This window comes from Pocillopora damicornis, chromosome 9 (genome assembly GCF_964200805.1).
Source record: "Pocillopora damicornis chromosome 9, jaPocDami1.2, whole genome shotgun sequence".
Classification (NCBI taxonomy): domain Eukaryota; kingdom Metazoa; phylum Cnidaria; class Anthozoa; order Scleractinia; family Pocilloporidae; genus Pocillopora; species Pocillopora damicornis.
Window position 1 is genome coordinate 17,604,184 of NC_142678.1, and position 19,976 is coordinate 17,624,159.

Consider the following 19,976-nt stretch of genomic DNA (forward strand, 5'->3'; position numbering starts at 1 on the left):
GGGTTATTAAGTCTTTACGCCCTCACTTGTTTCAGATTATACATTGACCCATACTACTCTATTCTTTTACGCTAGAATTATGGCAAGTACAGACGCCTAAATGCTTTTTTCAGAATCGTTTCAAACAGTAAAGATCACAGCGAGGTTGAATTTATTTCAACCATAGAAGGTGAGAACCAAAAGCATAAGGAACCCTAAAAAAACAAACCCAAATATCATAAGCTTCGTCTGGCTTTCTCGCTTCATTAGTTGATTATTTTCTGGTTACAATTCTTCTAAGAAATTATCAGTTGTAAATTTCTTACTTGTGATGTTTTTGTGGAAATAGAAAAAATAAATAGGAAGAATTCCTTTATCATATCCTTTTGGTAAATCTTCACGAAAGAGAGGTCGACTTCCCTTTTAAAGAGCTTGCTCAGGAGTGATGGCAAGAGTCCAATTGCATTATTTACAGGCCACTGGCTAAATCCCAGTTTGAATGGCGCAGAGATCTGGACATTAAAGACTCGCTGGCCGATGTTCTGTCAGGCCAGTATTTTGCAAAGTTCCTAATTCAAAAAGGTGAGCTTGGAAAAAGATTTTAGTTCCTCTCCCATAACGTGAAATAGCTGTAACTGATGGCAAATAATGTTTGTAATGATATTTCAGTGCCACCATTGTTATAATGATCCACTGACCGAAAAAAAATATCAGTATTTAAATTACACAAAACTAGTGGAAAAAGATGCTGAGACAGAACTAGAAAAAAATAACAGAAACTCAGGCAACGATCTCTTCTATTCAAAGCACGCGATTCAAGGTGAAAAAACGCTTCCTAACATACGGGGGATCAGAGTCGAAATAACATGTCACACAACATGTCACAACCAACGATGAACAACACCTGAACTTTTCGTTCTATTTTGATTGTTTTGCCTATAATTGAACTGAGTTGGAATCATTGTTTATTTTCTATAGTGTGATCGGTTAATTTTGTTTAAGTGATCCTGATAACAGTAGTGAACTTATGAGAGTGTTGCGATCTAGACATGTTCTATTCTGAGCTTGTAGTATCATGGAAGAAGACACTTTATTCATTAACCCTTCAACTCCCTTTGGTGACCAGGACAGAATTTCTCCTTACACTACCAATACAATATCAAGCAGACAAGTGATGAGAATAAAGGAAATATCAACTAGGGGATGATTAGTTGATCCAATACCAAATTCCCTAAACTAGCATCTTAAGAATCGTATGGTAGACAGCAAGACAACTTACTAATAATGAAATCTATGAAATCTAGGGAGGGAAAAGGTTAATTATAACATGATTCAAACTTCAACTTTGAATGTGACTGGCTTATGGAACTGTCCGATAACAACTTGGTAAGTAAATTAGTGTAAAATAGGAGATTTTTAAACCAATCACAATCGAAGAAATTGTAATTTTTATGATTATCGATGTAATCATAATCAGAAAAGCTACACAATGTACTAGCTTGTATGCGTTCCTTTACATCTGAAGCATTTATCATTTGAACACAGCATTTCTTAGCACAGAACCCGAGCGAAATGCGCTGAGGTCAAAAGAACGAAGGAGCAAGTTTGAAAGTATTCACAATAACAAAATTCACAGCTTGAAATAAGAAATGAACTGGAAAGAAAGCAAGAAAAACAGAAATAAAATCTTGTAATAAACTTGTTACTATTTCCGAGAATATAATGTCCGAGTAAACGGCAAAAACGGCTCGATAAAATTGAAAACGTAGGATGTTTGGCTACTAAATGAACTAAGGCTACGAAAGCGTCGTCAAAGGAACAGTTTCCAAACATGATAAGAGTATTTCATACTCGTTCATTGAAAAGATGAACTACTGTTGGCTTCTAGACGTTCTTTTAAGCAAAGCTGTCTAAGATAAATTGTGTGACAAAAGATAAGGAATTTACTAACTCAAAACCAAGAAATATTAAGTCGAGTCTCGTAATATGCGTAAGAACTTAATCAATAATATCGTTGCGACTTAATTTAGTTTTTTAAAAAGTACGAGTATATGTAATTTAGACTAACTCTTGAAAGCTGTGAGAAATATGGATGGTTTTTATTATTTTTGAGGAATCTACGGACGCCGTTGAGGAGATAGCGAAAACTATCGATTTATCTTAACTGATATTTTGACAGCCCACGTTCCGTGTGTTTGAAAAAGAGCCAAGAAAATTGGGTCGACTACACAAAGCCAAGACTATCAAAAAACCTCCCTTTTGAATAAAAAACAATCAAGCAAAACAAAACAAAAACAAGAAAATGATCAAAACAGAAATCTGTCTTATGAAGTTCGTTTTTCGAGTTTGTCTTGAAAAAGATTGGTAGAAACTTATAAAAAAGAGGAGAACAGTCAATCGAAATAAGACAAACCATGAACAAGTCTACTCCACCCGGAAAGGTTTTGATGTCAAGAAATATATTGAACACGGGCTGTTACGAACCATACTAATTCAATGTTTAATCTCGTAAGTTGTATTCAAGTGTTCTGGTTATGTTACGAAATAATTCTTTCCATTATCTCGTCTAGGAATCTCAGCAATTCAAGAAAATGACTTGTGACTGACTCTAACGATTTCTGTCATCTTATTTCTCACTGCTTTTTAGTCTTTCGCTTTTAGAGGATTCAGCGCTTCTTTCGAACGCCATTGATCCCATCGTTTTTAACTGGAGCAAGACTATCTTTACCTGCGTCCTAGCTTCTTCTGTTTAATACTCAGAGCAAGTTCGCGATACTCTTTGGCCTTCTCAAAGTAACCCAGTTGTTCGTGAACATAACCCAAGTTATTGTAATTAGTTGCCGCTTGTACATTCTCAGGTCCTCGCTTTTTCTGTGTAATACTCAGAGCAAGTTCGTGATACTCCTTAGCCTTCTCAAAGTCGCCCAGTTTCTCGTGAACCAGACCCAAGTTATTGTAACTAGTTGCCAGTTGTACATTCTCAGGTCCTCGCTTTTTCTGTGTAATACTCAGCCTGTGAAGCTTAGATTAAAGCACAATAAGCCACCTGCAAAACGTGACAAAAAGTTATTTCGCCGAAAACAGCTGGGTATATTAGAGATGTCATGTCAATCAACATGCCATGTTGATTGGTTCGACTGGACCAAGGGGCGTGGCTATGGGGAGTTAGGAAGCCTCTTTCCCTCACCTTTTCTAAATACAATAGTCACACGAACGTCCTAATTTGAAAACGCGCCCACCCGAAGAATCTACACGACATGGAAAAGATCGCCTTTGGTAAACCACAGCGTGGATGTTGATTAAACAGTAGGGTAGGTAAGATAACTTTTTTTTCTTAAATGAGTTGATAATGTTGGCGCTTCTCTTTAGCTCTTCGTCAGAGCTAAAGTGAAGGGCCAACGCTCGAAACGCCACCTTAGAAACTCTTTACGGTGTCCAATTTATATGATTTACTCAGCTGATACAACGAAATCATCCCGTTATACTCCACTACCGACGAAGCACCACAGTTTCTTTAGATAAAAATCCTCACTGCACACTGGGATCACATCACTTATTCAACGATAAAGAGAAGCTACAAAGAACGAGCGGAGGAATGGGAAGGAATCTTTATCCTTCCTTACCAGGCTTCACTATCATTAGCATTTCGCTAAAAGCACTGGGTTTAACTTCCCCAGCACATACTGCAGAGCTGCATGTCAATGCATCATACGTCATACTCCGTGGTCTCGATGCCGTTTATCCGCTAATCATTCACGGCGGCGCAGATGAGTTTGGTGTAAACTTTCTTGTTTTTAGCTCTGTTTATCATTTCTTGTGACGTGTCAGGGGCGTCAATATAGGTATATCCAAGTTTATTTAATTCTAAACCCAACATGCAACAGGTCTGTTCCAGCCGCCACGTCAAGAACTTTAAAACTTTTCTTGTCGACATCTGGAAACAGCTTGTACACTGTAGCGTCGAAGTGCCTGACAAACGGCCGAGGTACACTGTATTCGGGTTCCTGCATGATCTGAATGAAATAAAACAAAAAAATAATGTGACTCTGACGTAGGTTTTTTCATGTACTCTACCAGTTCCCTGTCTGATGATTTTTTTTTTTTTTTGCGGTTGGCAAGATTTTTCGTCCGTTACAGAAAAGAATTAGATTCATACCACACTGTGGGTAACAACCACAACTGTGGGTACATTTTCTTGAATTTAACTAGGATTTTCCATTTAATACCAAGAGGGAGACTTTTGTTTTGCCAGGTTTGGTATCATTTGCTGAAATTTCTCCTCGCTTCCTGTAGTTAGAGATCGTTATAGCAAAGTCCCAACTGCTCATAGCTGATAAACCCTTACCGTCAAGTAATGGTAGTCGTGATGTTTCTGTCACCAGAGATAAAACGGGCTTGTGAACACAAATGAACATCACTTATGATGATGTTTACCCAGCTGAAAGCGGACGTAATCTCGCTGTCCTCTTTGTTTCCCTTTCAAAATCTCAGTTACATCCTTAGGCGTTCAAATTTTGTGCCGTCGAACTTTTATTAAGCAGTCACCCTGTATAAGGCAGTCGGTTTTCAAATTCTCGAGATTCTTATCCTCTAATTACTGTAATTTTTATTCCTATCAACCCTATAACTTTCTCATCACCTATCAGCTTAATATTGTATAAGTATTGTAAGAAAAACGCTTCTTGGATCGGGCGTTCGGAAATGGAGTGGGCCGCTCTAGGCTTCTCTTATCTAGTGAATTTTGAAATGAATAACTCCCTAACATGGGTTATTTTCAACATAGCAAGCGGTCAGATAGCAAGCAATGCACTGTGAAAGTAAGGTATTTTTATTAAGAATTTGACTGTTTTTTTTTATTCCTGAGAGCGATCGTAAATATTCCAATACAAACTCTCATAATTTCGCCATGACTCTTATTTCGCAAGATGGTCATTTTACAGCTGGAGCTGGGGCCGTCTGTGAAACTACCGACCTGCGTGCCAAACAGTCAAAGCCTTGACTTGTCTCGTTGGCACTTAACGATAACTACACATTTACTTGACTATGATATCCGACGATGTGGAAACGTCGCACTTTTTTCGCTAATTTTTGTGTTGAAAATAATTGATGTCAATTTTTAAAAGCTATAATAGCGGAAATTACGTCAAAAATTTTCACTCGAATAATCATTGAAAAGGATAGACAGAGGAGATTTGTGGTTAATTTGTTAAATGTACATCACCGAAAAAGGATGATATCCAAATCAAGATGCCTTACCGCCACCCGTCTCCTGTTATATTTTACTCTTCACCCTGAAATAAACCTGAAGGTGAACTCAATATCAGGTTATCGTTGCTCTGGTTAAACGTGGTGTTATGAAGTAAGACCAAATATAAATGGCGAGTAAGGTAATAAAGCCCATTTTTTCCCTTTGTTCTTGAAGAGTGAATCTGGGGTTTAATCAGTCGATTCGTATCGAACCGAATTGATGCACGCCTGGTGCTTCACATGAAATATTTGCCTCAACCAAAAATTCGACCTCTATACTCCTACGATTACAGCAGTCACAATCATTCAAGCTTCCCCTATGGTCAATTCAACAACACTCGCGCAAGGCGTTGTTCTCTTTTGACGAAAGAAGCCAAGGCGATCGGTGTGGATAACCGGCGTTTTCGCTGTCGTCCGATATGATAATAATTTTGCCGATGTGATATTGCTAAAATGTCACGCACACTATAAAGACAAAACGTAGATTAATTGAGCAATATTACGTTATTTAGCCAGGCGGCCGTAGAGTGTTATACCTAGTTTTTATAGCTATGACCTCCAGGTATGGTAGCTACTCGATAAAAGAGGAGGCTTTTTCGTCTGTACCACGATGCAGTGTTGCGTGTACCAGCTTTGAAAGAATGTCAGCAAGATCGTCAGTCGTTGTACGCTTGCGTGACAGTGAACATGATTACGCTGCATCGTGTATAAAACTGTCATGAATGATATTCACCGAATTCCTCTAGAATACCTTGATCAAACCTAATGAGAGTGTTAGAAGTTTGTCTAGAAAAGCCAAGCGATTCCAGAAATTACGATTGAATTTTCCTATCTTTGGCAGATAATAAAATCACTGAACAGTTGACACTTTCACGTTTCTAAATCTGATACTCTTTCCGAGAACCTTTCATTGGAAATCATGGAAAAACGTTTAGTCTTTTTAAGAAGGAGCCTGAATGGTGCCGGAATTTAGACTCATTTGCCTCTGGATTATGTCCTCTATTAGCTTCAATCTCGTGGTGATGAACAATTTGCTCTAGCTGTACTAACTGAAAGTTAGCGATAAAGTCTTTCACAGCTGTCTCAAGTTATTTTTGCTGTTTGTATTTATTTAGAATCATGTACTGTTGGTGATGACAGCCGCTCAAACAAGAATACTCAGTTTTGTCTCTTATTAATAAAACTTTCTCTTCCAAATTTTCATTTGTAAACTTCTCTTTACTGTCTGCCAAACAATTCTCATAATATTAGTTCTGAGAATTTGGTGTTGGATCAACTGTTAATCCCCGGATTGATATTTAACTTTCTTCTCATCACTTTTTCTGTCTTGATCACTTATGGGAGTTAAAGGGCAACGGTAACTGTCATTTACGCACCTTCAGAAGCCGTTGCTCTCCGAGTTTTACGGTGAATGCATAAAATCGAGCGGAGGCGGAAAGAGGTTTCCTCTCGCCGGAGGGAAACCTCGACACGCCTTGAAGGAGAAGCACTAAAAAACAGGCGAGAATTTTTCCCAACTGTCTATAGGAAATAAACCTTTTTTTTTCGTTTGAGAGGTGACCCTGTTCCTTTTGGACTGTTCTCTGTGAATCTCTGGGTTCTTAACCTTCCAAAATTGAACAAGTAGAGTGGTACAATTGTCCATGTGTATTTCACCATGGGGTATAATACAAGTGGAACAAAAGAATACATGGCATTTCAGTTTCACTGTAAAGCTATAATGGCAAAGCCTCACTCCCTGACATTCCCTTTAGAGAGAGGGCAATTTTCCTTAATCTAGAGAGAGAGAGAGAGAGAAATTCCCTCGGCCACTTCACTGAGTCAACAGGTTCTTGGTATTACTTCCGCAGCTGCTCCGCTCGTATTCAAATTGGTGGACCTTGTGTTTGAATTCAGCGCGCAAAATCCTGCTAGCTGCCCTCACCTGTGTAGCATGGCATGATTAGAATCGTATCATGTTAGTAAGGACTGAGAAGGCTTTCCATGACGACCAACATCTGTTTACTTTGAGGAGGTCACAAACCAAGAGAGAGCTTTGTAAGCCCCTATGGTCTTTCTAGTCTGTACACTAATTTTACTAGTTTACAGTTGTGTAAATACATTACAACTACAGTTGTAAATACGTTAGGAATACAGTGACACCCCATAGGTCGAAAAGAGATGACCCTCGCAGCCTACCTCATTTAAATTGTCCTCATCACATCTTCAGATTTTCAAGTACTATCGTGATCGACTCTGGCTATTTCCAAATTCAAATCTTAGTTAAATTCAAGAAAATGTACCCACGGTTCTGGTTGTTACCCACAATGTAGTATGAATCTAATTCTTTTCTGTAACAGACGAAAATCTTGCCAACCGCGAAAAAAGTTTCAATTGTTTCCTTATATTGTTATTCTCGACAATTTTGTTTTGTTTGTAGAAGAAATAATTTTCCGCAGAAAGAAACAGCCGCAAAAAATAAGAATTCGTGGTCGGTCTCTCATATTATCTTGAGAACCAACAGTTTGTGATGTGCAACCCGTAGGTCTTTTAATTTCTCAAGACCAGATCTTGTGTTTTAGTTATTAAGAAGCTACCCTGTTGTAAAATCCTAATTAACTTGTTAAAAATGACACCCTTGTGATACTCAGGGTCAGAACACCCGCGAGACAGTTGTACTCGCTACGGGGATTGGCCATGAAAGGCGACGTCCTCATGGATTTCTTTTTCATAGGTGTGCCACCAAATGATATTAATAACTTGGCCTGGTGTTAGTAAGCTCGTAGAGTTAACGCCAAACTAAATATTGACCAGCTTGAAGGCGAATTAGGATTTTCATTGAAGACAATCAAAAGGAAGGAAATATGAAAGGAGAAAAAATAACGGAAATTGAATTTTTGCTTATTGTGGCGCAGATTTCTTTAGCCGTGGAATTCGAAACATTCAAAGCGTTCTCTAACCACGGACAAGGGAAAAGTAGGTACAGTGTTTAAAAATCTTGTTTTTCTTGATTTAATAACGCAAATTTCTCCTTCGTTTTTTAACGTTTTCGAGCATTTCTGTCGACTTTTTTATATTACCTTCTGACTTATTTCCGACCCTAAATCACGGAGATAACGGGAGGGCTGTCAACTGTTGTCCAATTATTGGTAAGTGAGTTAGGAAACTTTTTGAAAAACAATAATATTCCAGTGAGAGTGTTGTCGTCATATGAAAAGGTCTATTATTATTATTGTAGACTTGTTTGGTCATACGGTGAAACTACAATTATAGTCTTCTCTTGTTTTAGAAACGAAAGTAAGAACTTCGATTTGGCCTTATGAATTCATGAGTAAAACGTCTCTGAAACACACTCTTATCAATATTTTGCGCGTTTTTTCCTACGACAAAGGAAAACGAAAACACTTATAAGCTCGAGTATAGCGATTGATTACGACACGGGCGTAGATTGTCAAAAGGACAATGAAAGGTCGTTCAATTATTATTGTTTCCTATTTCTATTTCACTGAAGGCGTGCTCGTTCAAGAAACGGATAGAAATGTGACGAAATTCGGAAGTCAATTAATTGCAGCCACTTACGCCAAGTTTATCGAGTCTGCAGGAGGGAGAATGGTGCCTATTTTGTATCCTTTATAAATCTGGCCCTCTCGTAATCATGTATTGGTTAATCCTCTTAAAGATGTAAAATAACTTGAAATAAAGAACAAGTATTGTAAGGTAGGATAAAGAAAGTGAGAGCTTAACAAAGGCAATTCTAGATCTATGAATATCTACGCCTTTCTGATGGGACCCACAGTAACCTAACAGATAACACACTACACTCTGGGTTCGAGGCCTGACTGGTTCATTGTGCTGTGTTCTTCGTTAAGACACATCACTTTCCCAGCGCCTCTCCCCACCCGGGAGCATAAATGGATATCGGCGAATTATCATGGTAACCTGATTGTAACCGAAGTCACGCAGGGAATGGAGAGATCCTACCGAACACGAAGGAAGGAAATAAGCTGCTGAAAGCAATACGAGGAATCTCCAGACAGAGTCTTTATACGATAAGCTCCGAACCGTTTATTTTTTAGGATTATTTCAGATGTAATAGTTATTCATAGACGTTTTCATAAGTTTCCCTTGGATTTCTTAGGAAAGGCAGGCCTGTTTGGCCAAGTGCGTTTCGAGGCCGGTATATAATAGCGAAACTTATTGTCATAACGTTTCCCGTGTGTATTGTGTTTACGTGTTCATTACCTGTCAGTGTTGTTATGGTTTCATTATGCTACGAGCTCCACTTAAATAGATAGAACATTCTATATGATTGCATTGAATTCTATTTGTGAATCAGTATCCACATGGCTACGCATAACATGATAAATAACATAACATTTCGAAGTATTCTGGAACGTAATGACCCTCTATGGGAGGTAGTGTTCCTCGTGCACGTTTCATATTAAGAAATATTTGGAATAAACTCCGGCTGGATGGGACTCGTGGCTCAAATGCAAACTTCACCTTTTACTTATACCCTTTTACCATGAGTCCATGAACCATGGGCCCAAGGAATGATTTTCCTTGAAGGCCATGAATGCTGTTGTGCAAATAAAAGAAAATGGAGGAGTTGGGAAACGAAAATGGAAACCTTTCTCCAAGCTTTCTCCCTACAAAACTGACAACATTCACAACGGTTTTCATGTTTGATTTTCTTGTGGTCGTGTTGTCGGCTTGTTCAGGGGCGTTACACGACAGTATGCCTGGCCGGAGAGACTTTTTGTAGTCTTTATACCATTCTCAGCGATTTGTTGTAAATGTATGATTCTTAACCCTTAATGGGTAGGTAGAACGATGGGCAAAGCCGACCGAAGGATGGAAACGGCAAAGTTCTCTACTTTTAAGGTATTCTTTACAGTTATAATAGAAAAACCGGAAACGTGGTACGGTGTAAACGTCGATTAAGACTATCATTTGTTACAATGTTCGCTTTCGCTTGTTTCAGGGGCGTAGGCGAAATTAAGAGAAGGGGGAGGGTCTGCTTACAGCTTACACCACTTTCTGAAATAATTAGGGTTGTTATCATTATAATTTTATTATTTTGAGGTCTACAAAATTCACATTTTATGAATCAGATTTGCAAAAACGTGAAAATCCTAAGGGTCTTTGTGGCGCAACTTTTCTCCAGTGTCAGATACCCCATTTGCTGGTCCCTCTCACTGCTTCAATATCAGTCCACTGATACACAATATAGACCCGCGTTATAAGCTACCTCACGTAAGACACTCGGAAATTTATACCTGGGATACCTCCCTTTGAAAAACCCTTGCTAAAGCGCTACGAACCTATACTGCCTCATCCCCGCCCACCCCCCCCTTCCCCCCTTCACCGGGCCACTTCCCATCATACATTTCAATTGTTCCTGATTCTCGACTTATTTTACTTTCGCTACTTTTCCTTGTCTATGACTTTTACGTATTTTAGTGCCATATATCCCGGACGTCATAGGTTATTACACCACACAAACTGCACACGAGTAGGGAAACAGATATTAGAGCTGGCAATGAAGGTAAAGTTTCAAAACCAAATAAATTAACTTCTACGGTGATTTAGTGTTATCAACTGAGTTGATAGCGTAAATCGGCCATCGTAAAGAGTTTAAGAGCATTTCAACTCTTTACGGTGGCCGATTTACGTTATCAACTCAACTGATAATGCTAAATTACCGTGTTATACTCTCCCACTGACGCAGCACCAAAGTTTCTTCAAAAACTTACCCTCTTTATTCAGTAAACTTCCACAATTGCTTTCAATAAGTTATCTCGGGCTGAAGTATGTCACTTGTAGATCAGTTTAGGTACCCTAATCTCCTTCAGTGAGAGTGATTAGTTATTTATCATATTTATCAAGCAGTAGTTTTTGGAAGGAAGAAGCCTTAAAGATATGTCAGTGAAATGCAGCCATTTATCATCACCAAGCTGAATGGAATGAACATAAAAATGCTACTTTGCGAAAACGCAAATTAACCTGTCAATTAAAGAACTAAATTGTGTCCCTGAACCACTAAGAATGGCAGCCTATGATTTATATTTAGGCACTTTTGTTGGAATCTACCCAAATTCATCTTAAAGCAAATTCTCTCAGTACTAAATTAATACTATTATATTCCTGTTATTATTATTGTTATTATTATTATTATTATTATTATCATTATTATCATTATTATTATATTCATTACTATTATTATTGTCATCTAATGATTAAAATACACGATCCAAATTTATCATTATGAAAAAGAACCAAATGGTGCACAATTGCCAAGAATACATCATCTAATTAATAATGATAAAATTATTATTATTATCTTTTTTTTGTCGTTACTGATGATGGTTATTTTTGGATCTACTCGCTCTTCGACCATCTGTACCAAGTTAATTACAAAAGGATCCCAATTGGCTGATGGGTTTTACGGTAGTGGTTTAAATTTTGGCATTTTAATGACTAATGGTTATCACAAAATGACACAAAATGACACATTGTAAGAGAGTAAAATATTTTTACGGTTAACTTTTATCACGACTAACGGTTAAAATTTATCAGTTTTTACGCATAACGTTTAAATTTTATGACCGTTTCACGGCTAACGATGAACTCCATGGAGACCCTCTCAGAAAGTGAACAGCTTTTTATTACAAAGTATAACAAATATTTTTACAAAGTGCGACGATTTTATTACAAAGTACTTCAGGACAGAGGTAGACATGCAAACCCTTACAGGAAATTCAATTTCGCTGTCATTTCAGAAAAAATGTCATTCCAATATCGTTACACACAGATTTCTTTTCCCCACTGCAGGCTTATGATAAAGGCGATATCTTTCCGATCTGGGGAGAATGTCTGGGCTTAGAGTTGCTTTCAATGCTGGTTGCTGGGAGAGATTTACGAGTGGGGCAACTGGACCACGAATTTTTCAGCGAAGTCGATGCAAAAAATGTCAACCTAAAATTAATTCTTCCAAGAAGTTGGTGATGCATCTGTTTTATTATTTATATTAACGATCATGTAGCCAATTAGTATTTCAACTCTGTTATAGCAGTACCGCCACTGTTTTTGTTTAGTTTTGGTGGATAACGCTTACCTGAAAGATGGATTCAGGTGATGCAATAACATCTTTAGAAAAGAATTCCAAAGACATTCCGAAATTTTAGTTTGTAGAATAACCCTCCGGGCATTTCAAAACTCTTCCTGTAAGCTTAATGTTTTTGTAGTCAAACGAACCTTACTTAGCTCGCTTTCTGATGGATGACTGAGCACTGGACATTGGCCCGATGTTACAGGGATCTTCAAACTGTACAGTTTATCAAGAGGTTCTTCATGGGGTCAACCTTTGGCCGTAAAGCAGCAAAAAAATTACAGTCAGCCATAAAATGGCAGGAATCTTAACTATTAGCCGTAAAGGCCATCACCCTTTTATCAAAACATTCGATAGATTAAATTCGCAGCAAAGGGGCACTTGAATCGGAAGATCACAGTTCGGTTTAAGCTGTCAAATAGACACAGATGTGACCCTCTACTGATACAAATCATTTTCGATTTGCAGATTATAAAACAACTTCTCTATGGAAATTTGCTCCAAGACACGTTGTGAAATTCTTACAGAGTAACAATGCAGCATACAACAATCACAGGAAGGCCATCACACTACAGGTTAGATGAAATTTTATTTCTTCTATCCTTGACGGAGGAATCTAAGTTATTATTATTATTATTATTATTATTATTATTATTATTGTCATCATATTATCGATTTCTATTTTGGCACAATTCATTGCGACAGTTTTAAGGGAACAGTCCGTTTATTTTTTGCTTGGTGTTAGAGGGGGATTTTGGGATGGATCACATGGTTTTCAGGGGGTACGGAACGGGGATCAGTCATTGCCAATTGCAACATAGCACATTGGGGAACTATAGAAAATTAACTGCACAATAATTGCTAATAAGGAGGAGCATAAGAATATTACAGTCAGCCTTCTAAGGAAATAAGGTAAATTTCATTGTGACTCATGACGAGCTTTGCTCACCAAAAGAATTTATGCAAATGAGGCTGAGGCGGATCTGAGATCCGCCTGGCAATTATTAACTGTAAGAGAAGAACTGACTTCGCGCCTACAGAACGACCGAGGTGTTGCGGATGAATTTTCAGTAATTACTTTTTTGGCACTTTTCGGCGTCAAAATTGCATGGCGAGAGTAACCCAAAACCTTAAAGCAGACCCTTCTTGTCACAATACGAATGTTTTCCAGATAGGGACAAGCGTTAATGTCAGCTCCACTCGCGTGATTGCATTTTTCAAGGTTAAACCCTCTCGTGGATCTAACAACTCAAGTTTACTTTAAAGCGTACAATGTAAGCCAAAGTAATTTTATAATTTAACTCCATGATCGAAATTTTGTTTACAAAGGATAGTAACGGATCAACATCGACCTAGAGCGTCAGCTTCACTCGCGGGGAGTCAACCATTTTCTCTTGCCCCTTGCGCAACATAGAATGCAAATTTGCTGACCCACTCTATTGATACACACAACTCGACAGTCGTTAAGAGTTGAAAAAGATTAAGGTTTTTTACCAAAACCATGTATTTCCGATTTTTAAACGCTAACAAAAATGTAGTAATGGTATGTCCACTCCGGAAAATAATACCGCAAACAACAGCAAGCCCTAACCGCGATGAGAACACTCATGGATCACACAGCGCAACAGAACTCATTTTGTTTGTTTGTTTGGGTTTTTTCCGATAATATTGGCCTGTAAAGAAATATATAATGGAGTTTTTTTGTACCCTCCGCCGGCATCATATAATTGGCTAAATGCTAAGGAAGTAATATACTTTAAAGAGATCATTAAAGGAGTAAAATCTTTAAAAAAATTTTTCCTGCTGGGGTTTCCTGGCGCACCACTGCGAACACAGCGAACCTTATGTATAAGGCTGCGAGAAAATAAACAAAGACAAGTAGAAAAAGTTCTTTACTCACAAATCTCTTTCACAATCTACGACCGATTTTACATCTCGTGTCTGAAGCAAGAGTTGGAAATGTAAATGCAATTTAATACGTTACGTGAAGAGGTATTTTACTCGTTGGTAATTTTATTCCTAAATTCGTTATTTATTTTTAATTGAAAAATCACGGGATTTGAGGACAGACACCACCAAGGCAAACACAACATCGACGTAAAAATTACCAGTCAACGGAACGTGCACTTATGATGTGTAATTAAGTTAAGGTTGGTTGGTCATCTAAACAGGAAAACTATCTTTTTCTATTAAAACAAACATTGCTTTTTCATCACGGCTTTTCGCGGTTAACGTTCAATTAAATCTGCAAAGGAAAAAAATCAAGACAAGTAAATTTAATTATGTCGCAATTCAAAATTAGTTTGTCATAAGATGAAAACGCACAGTCTAAAATGAAACAACTCCCAAAGAGAGACAGAACCAAATAAAAAAAAGGAAAGATTTTGCCTTCAGATAACAAAAGCCCAAATAGGACTGACTACCCAAGAGAGACAGAACCAGGTGAAAAAAAAGGGAAAGGTTCTGCCTTCAGATAACAACAGCCCAAACAGGACTGACTACCCAAGAGAGACAGAGCCAGGTGAAAAAAAGGGAAAGGTTCTGCCTTCAGATAACAACAGCCCAAATAGGACTGACTACCCAAGAGAGACAGAGCCAGGTGAAAAAAAGGGAAGGTTCTGCCTTCAGATAACAACAGCCCAAACAGGACTGACTACCCAAGAGAGACAGAACCAGGTAAAAAAAAAAAGGGAAAGGTTCTGCCTTCAGATAACAACAGCCCAAATAGGACTGACTACCCAAGAGGGACAGAGCCAGGTGAAAAAAAAGGGAAAGGTTCTGCCTTCAGATAACAACAGCCCAAATAAGACTGACTACCCAAGAGAGACAGAGCCAGGTGGAAAAAAAAGGAAAGGTTCTGCCTTCAGATAACAACAGCCCAAACAGAACTGACTACCCAAGAGAGACAGAGCCAGGTGAAAAAAAGGGAAAGGTTCTGCCTTCAGATAACAACAGCCCAAATAGGACTGACTACCCAAGAGAGACAGAACCAGATGAAAAAAAGGGAAAGGTTCTGCCTTCAGATAACAACAGCCCAAACAGAACTGACTACCCAAGAGAGACAGAACCAGGTGAAAAAAAAGGAAAGGTTCTGCCTTCAGATAACAACAGCTCACATACGAATGACAAAACCGGGAAAAAAATTAAAAAATGAAGGTTTTTCCCTTACGGAGATAAGTCTGATTACACGAGAAATAACAAAAGAACGAGAGTATCTTCAGGATTCTACTTTCGAAACTGCGAAATAGTACAGTACGATTAGTAAGAAAACACACTAACCTGCCAAGAGCGCGTCATCTTATAGGGAAGGGATATTTGAGCTGTGATGTCAGGGTTCATTCCATAATTAGTTCATCTTGCTCATGTTAGGTTTCAACAGTTTGATAATGCACCATGTGATTTTAAGCATCTGTCACCTAACTATCACAGAAATAATTCCTTCTCTTGCTTCGAAAGCACAGAAGTAAAGGTAAACCTTGCTTTGCTGATTAAATGGTTTGGGCATCATCATTTTCGACTCAAAGGTTATTAAGCAGCGAGATTTATCGCGCGTCATCATATAGCTCTAGACAGAAATTATCAGGCATACAACCTTATCTAAAAGCCAAATTGGACAGGCCAGCGAGTAGAATTTCTTCCTCGCGAAGTTTTACACAGTTAAGACCTTACCTTAAGGAAAGAACAATGGCCCCTTTTCGCAGATACCGCCGAATATACTCGTACCTTCGCACAGAATTTTCGCGGGATAAGTTCCCGCGCTTACCTGATGATTGGGACTACTGTCTATTTTATACTGAAAGAGCTCCTCAGTATGGACGCCAGAAAAGTATTATCAAAATATCTACCCAATCGTTTCAAGTGTTAAATGATACTCTTGTATCTCCAGAACATACTGCAGTCGAAATCTCTCTTGAAAACAAGGTCCTTACCGAGCGGCTCACCGGCTTCCATGTTGACTTAGGGTCAAAGGTCTGATCAGAGTGAAATATAAGTTGGCTAACACAATTTAATTTTGGTATTGTCGTGACAGAACAGATAATCGCTCTTTGCGTCACAAACCAATAAATCTGTAGATCACGAACAAAACATGCTGAGTACAATAACTGTTACTTGATAGTCATGTCACGCACTACAACCAGGCTATCCTCAAATGCCATGACACACTACGGCTTAGCTAAGCCGTTCTTGTCGCTGAATCATTCTACAATTATGAAAATTGCCATTCACGCCATGAATGCGTAGTTATCTCCAAAGAGAAAATTGTGCAAAAGAGTCCTAAATTTACGTAGCTCTCCTAACGCGCAAGCCGCGCGGATCCTCGCGCCTGTTTACATTTTAATTGTTAACGTCAATTAATTTCACGCTCGAAGCCAAACACCTCGCTTTCACTTGCTAATTGAGCCCTCTCGCTTTACTTTGACAAGCCTATGGATCATTTTACGCATCCCTGGTGAGAATTCTTTTCTTGAGCAAAGCTCGTCATGTCATCCAATCCTTCCCCCCCCCCCCCCCCCCAACCCCTGACAAAAATATCAACCGGTCCCTAAACCGAAAAAATTATCGTATTGTTAATTTTGAGATCTTTCCAACAAGTTTTTTCAGTGTTGGTGATTCTGTAGATGCGAAAATAAGGACAATAAAAAGAGAGAAGAACAGTATCGAGAAGTTTTAGCATCCATTACAGGACCTCCATGCTAAAGAACAACACCCACTAAACAGAGGGAGAGTTAACCTTAGCCTTGTGATTTAACCCTTAATCTAACCCCCTAAGAGAGACCAGCATATGATTACTCCTTACAGTACAACCCCTGAATCAAACATTGAGGTCACGAGAATAAAGGAAGTCTTGATTGTAAAACAAATTCTCCTCGACAGCACCTGAAGAAATGTATAGAGAACAGTGAGGAGAATATGCATACTAATGATAAGGTGTAAAGGGTTATTAAGTCTTTACGCCCTCACTTGTTTCAGATTATACATTGACCCATACTACTCTGTTCTTTTACGCCAGAATTATGGCAAGTACAGACGTCTAAATGCTTTTTTCAGAATCGTTTCAACCAGCAAAGATCGCAACGGGGTTGAATTTATTTCAACTATGGAAGGTAAGAACAAAAAGTATAAGGAATCTTAAAAAACAAACCCAAATATCATAAGCTTCGTCTGGCTTCCTCGCTCCAATAGTTGACTCTTTTCAAGTTACAGTTTGTTCTGAAAAAATTATCAGTTCTAAATTTCTTACTTGTAATGTTTTTGTGCAAATAGAAAAGATAAATAGGAAGAATTCTTTTATCATATACTTTTGGCGATGGCAAGAGTCTAATTGTATTATTTACAGGTAAGCGTTATCCCGTCTACCTTTTCCACTGGCACCCGGCTAAATCCCAGTTTGAATGGCGCAGAGATCTGGACATTAATCACTCGCTGTCCGATGTTCTTTCAGGCCAGTATTTTGCAAATTTCCTAATTCAAAAAGGTGAGCTTGGAAAAAGATTTTAGTTCCTCTTCCATAACAAAAAATAGCTGTAACTGATAGCAGATAATTTTTGTAATGATATTCCAGTGCCATTATTGTTATAATGATCCGCTGACCAAAAAAAATCTCAGTAATCAAATTACACAAAACTAGTGGATCAAAATGCAGAGACGGAACTAGAAAAAATAACAGAAACTCAGGCAACGATCTCTTCTATTCAAAGCACGTGATTCAAGGCGAAAAAATGCTTCCCTACATACGGGGGATCAGAGTCAAAACAACACGTCACACAACATGTCACAACCAACGATGAACAACACCTGAACTTTTTGATATATTTTGCTTGTTTTGCCTAAAAATTGAATTGAATTGGAATCATTGTTTGTTTCCTACAGTGTCATCGGTTAATTTCGTTTAAGTTATCCTGGTAACAGCAGTGAACTTATGAGAGTGTTGCGATCAAGACATGTTCTATTCTGAGCTTGTAGTATCATGGAAGAAGATACTTTATTCATTAACCCTTTAACTCCCTTTGGTGACCAGGACAGAATTTCTCCTTACACTACCAATACAATATCAAGCAGACACGTGATGAGAATAAAGAAAATATCAGTTAGAGGATGATTAGTTGATCCAATACCAAATTCCCTAAACTAGCATCATAAGAATCGTATGGCAGACAGCAAGACAAATTACTAATAATGAAATCTAGGGAGGGAAAAGGTTAATTATAACAACAATAGTTGTAATGATAGTAATTCCTCTCTGTTGTTGGCAGCGCGCTTCAGCACTCATCGGTTCTCCAGAGCAGAGGAAGAGAGGGCTTCTTTAATTTATAACTACAAACCAACTGCTGTACAAGACTATTTGCCTTTTATACAAGCTTACTTTTTTTAAGGTCACTCAACGACGACCTGTAGAAATCCTGTATAGAAAAGATCACTTATACGAACAACAGGCGAGTAAACCGAACGGCGGTAAAGGTTTTCACGATCGCTGATGGAAATTACCGCCAACAACACCTTTTTCTATCTCTGTATTTTCCACATTAGTTAAACAATACTAACAATATACAGGGAATATGAATTAGTGAAAAGTTTAGTTTTTGTAATTATTCATCTTTCTATGCCCTAATTATGGATGAAATGACTATTGTAAAAGTAAGTTTATTATCCTTTTAAATTAAACTATAAAAACAACAAATCTGCTTGCGTGCGTTTCGTGGTCGTTTCTATCGGAGAGGGGGGAGGCGGGGGAGGTGTGGGAGGGGCTAGAGCATCAGGTTTGTCGTTAAGATTCATCTCAGTTGAATTTAAGTCAGATTAAGCTGAAACATTCAATGATATCAGTTAAGGATATATTTTAGTGCATCACCTTCGTCCACCTAACTCTTAAATGGGTTATTTCTGAATCCTCACTGAGATATCCTCCAATGGGAATAAGCGATTTAGGAAACTTTAGGGGGAATTAACGCTTTGACACATGATTATTTTGGGAAAATCCGCAGGAAAACTTCCGCGACTTTCTAGGTTGACGATAAGTTCATTAACTACTGTGACAATAGGTTTTCCAGCTGCAATGTATTTTCAGGTTTCCTGACAGGAACGCTGTCAAATCGGGCGAAATAGCTCTTCGGGAACGGAAACTTGATATCATTTCCTGGCACACGGAGATCAACCTCAATGGCGTTCTTGCGGAGCTCAAGGAGACAAGGATTTTTAAAATAGTCAGCACTCGGTTCCAACAGTAATTTATTTGGAATTTCTTCTAATAAGTAATAGTAATAAGACTTAATGGAGTCCAATTCGGTCTGTAATCATACGAGTGATAATGCTGAGGATTCCCTGTGAATGCGGCAAGGTGTACATGGGAGAGACTGGAAGACCCATGCAAGACAGAATTAAGGAGCATGATCGAGACATCCGACACGCCCGTACCGAAACCTCCGCCGTTTCACTGCATGCCCACAACACCGGACACAAGCCACTCTGGAACGAAGTAAAGTTAATTGATCGTGACCCTTATTACTACACGCGCAGGGTCAAAAAGGCAATTCATATAAGACTTCACCCTGACAACATCAACAGGGATAGTGGAATAGAAATTCTAGAAGCGTGGATGCCCACGATCAAAAAACACAACAACAGGAGAGCCGTGCGACAGCGGACCAACGAGGGAGCAAAT

The 19,976-nt window shown here is 38.5% G+C and overlaps 1 protein-coding gene across 1 annotated transcript; it reads left to right on the forward strand.

Moving 5' to 3' along the window:
• Positions 1-10,579: 10,579 nt before the first annotated feature.
• LOC149040452 (gamma-glutamyl hydrolase-like) lies at positions 10,580-19,719 on the forward strand. Its single transcript, XM_089181387.1, has 6 exons — positions 10,580-10,753; positions 12,040-12,205; positions 12,785-12,891; positions 17,328-17,421; positions 17,655-17,792; positions 18,571-19,719. The coding sequence occupies exons 1-6, from the start codon at positions 10,649-10,651 to the stop codon at positions 18,687-18,689; spliced, it is 729 nt and encodes a 242-aa protein (XP_089037513.1). The 5' UTR covers positions 10,580-10,648; the 3' UTR covers positions 18,690-19,719.
• The last annotated feature ends 257 nt before the right edge of the window (positions 19,720-19,976 follow it).

Bases quoted from the DNA above. Each gene is read 5' to 3' on its own strand.
- LOC149040452 (XM_089181387.1), top strand. From the start codon at position 10,649: ATGACTTTTACGTATTTTAGTGCCATATATCCCGGACGTCATAGGTTA. The intron at 12,892-17,327 runs GTTAGATGAAAT...CTTTTACGCCAG, and splicing joins GGAAGGCCATCACACTACAG to AATTATGGCAAGTACAGACG. The intron at 17,793-18,570 runs GTGAGCTTGGAA...TGTTGTTGGCAG, and splicing joins AAATTTCCTAATTCAAAAAG to CGCGCTTCAGCACTCATCGG.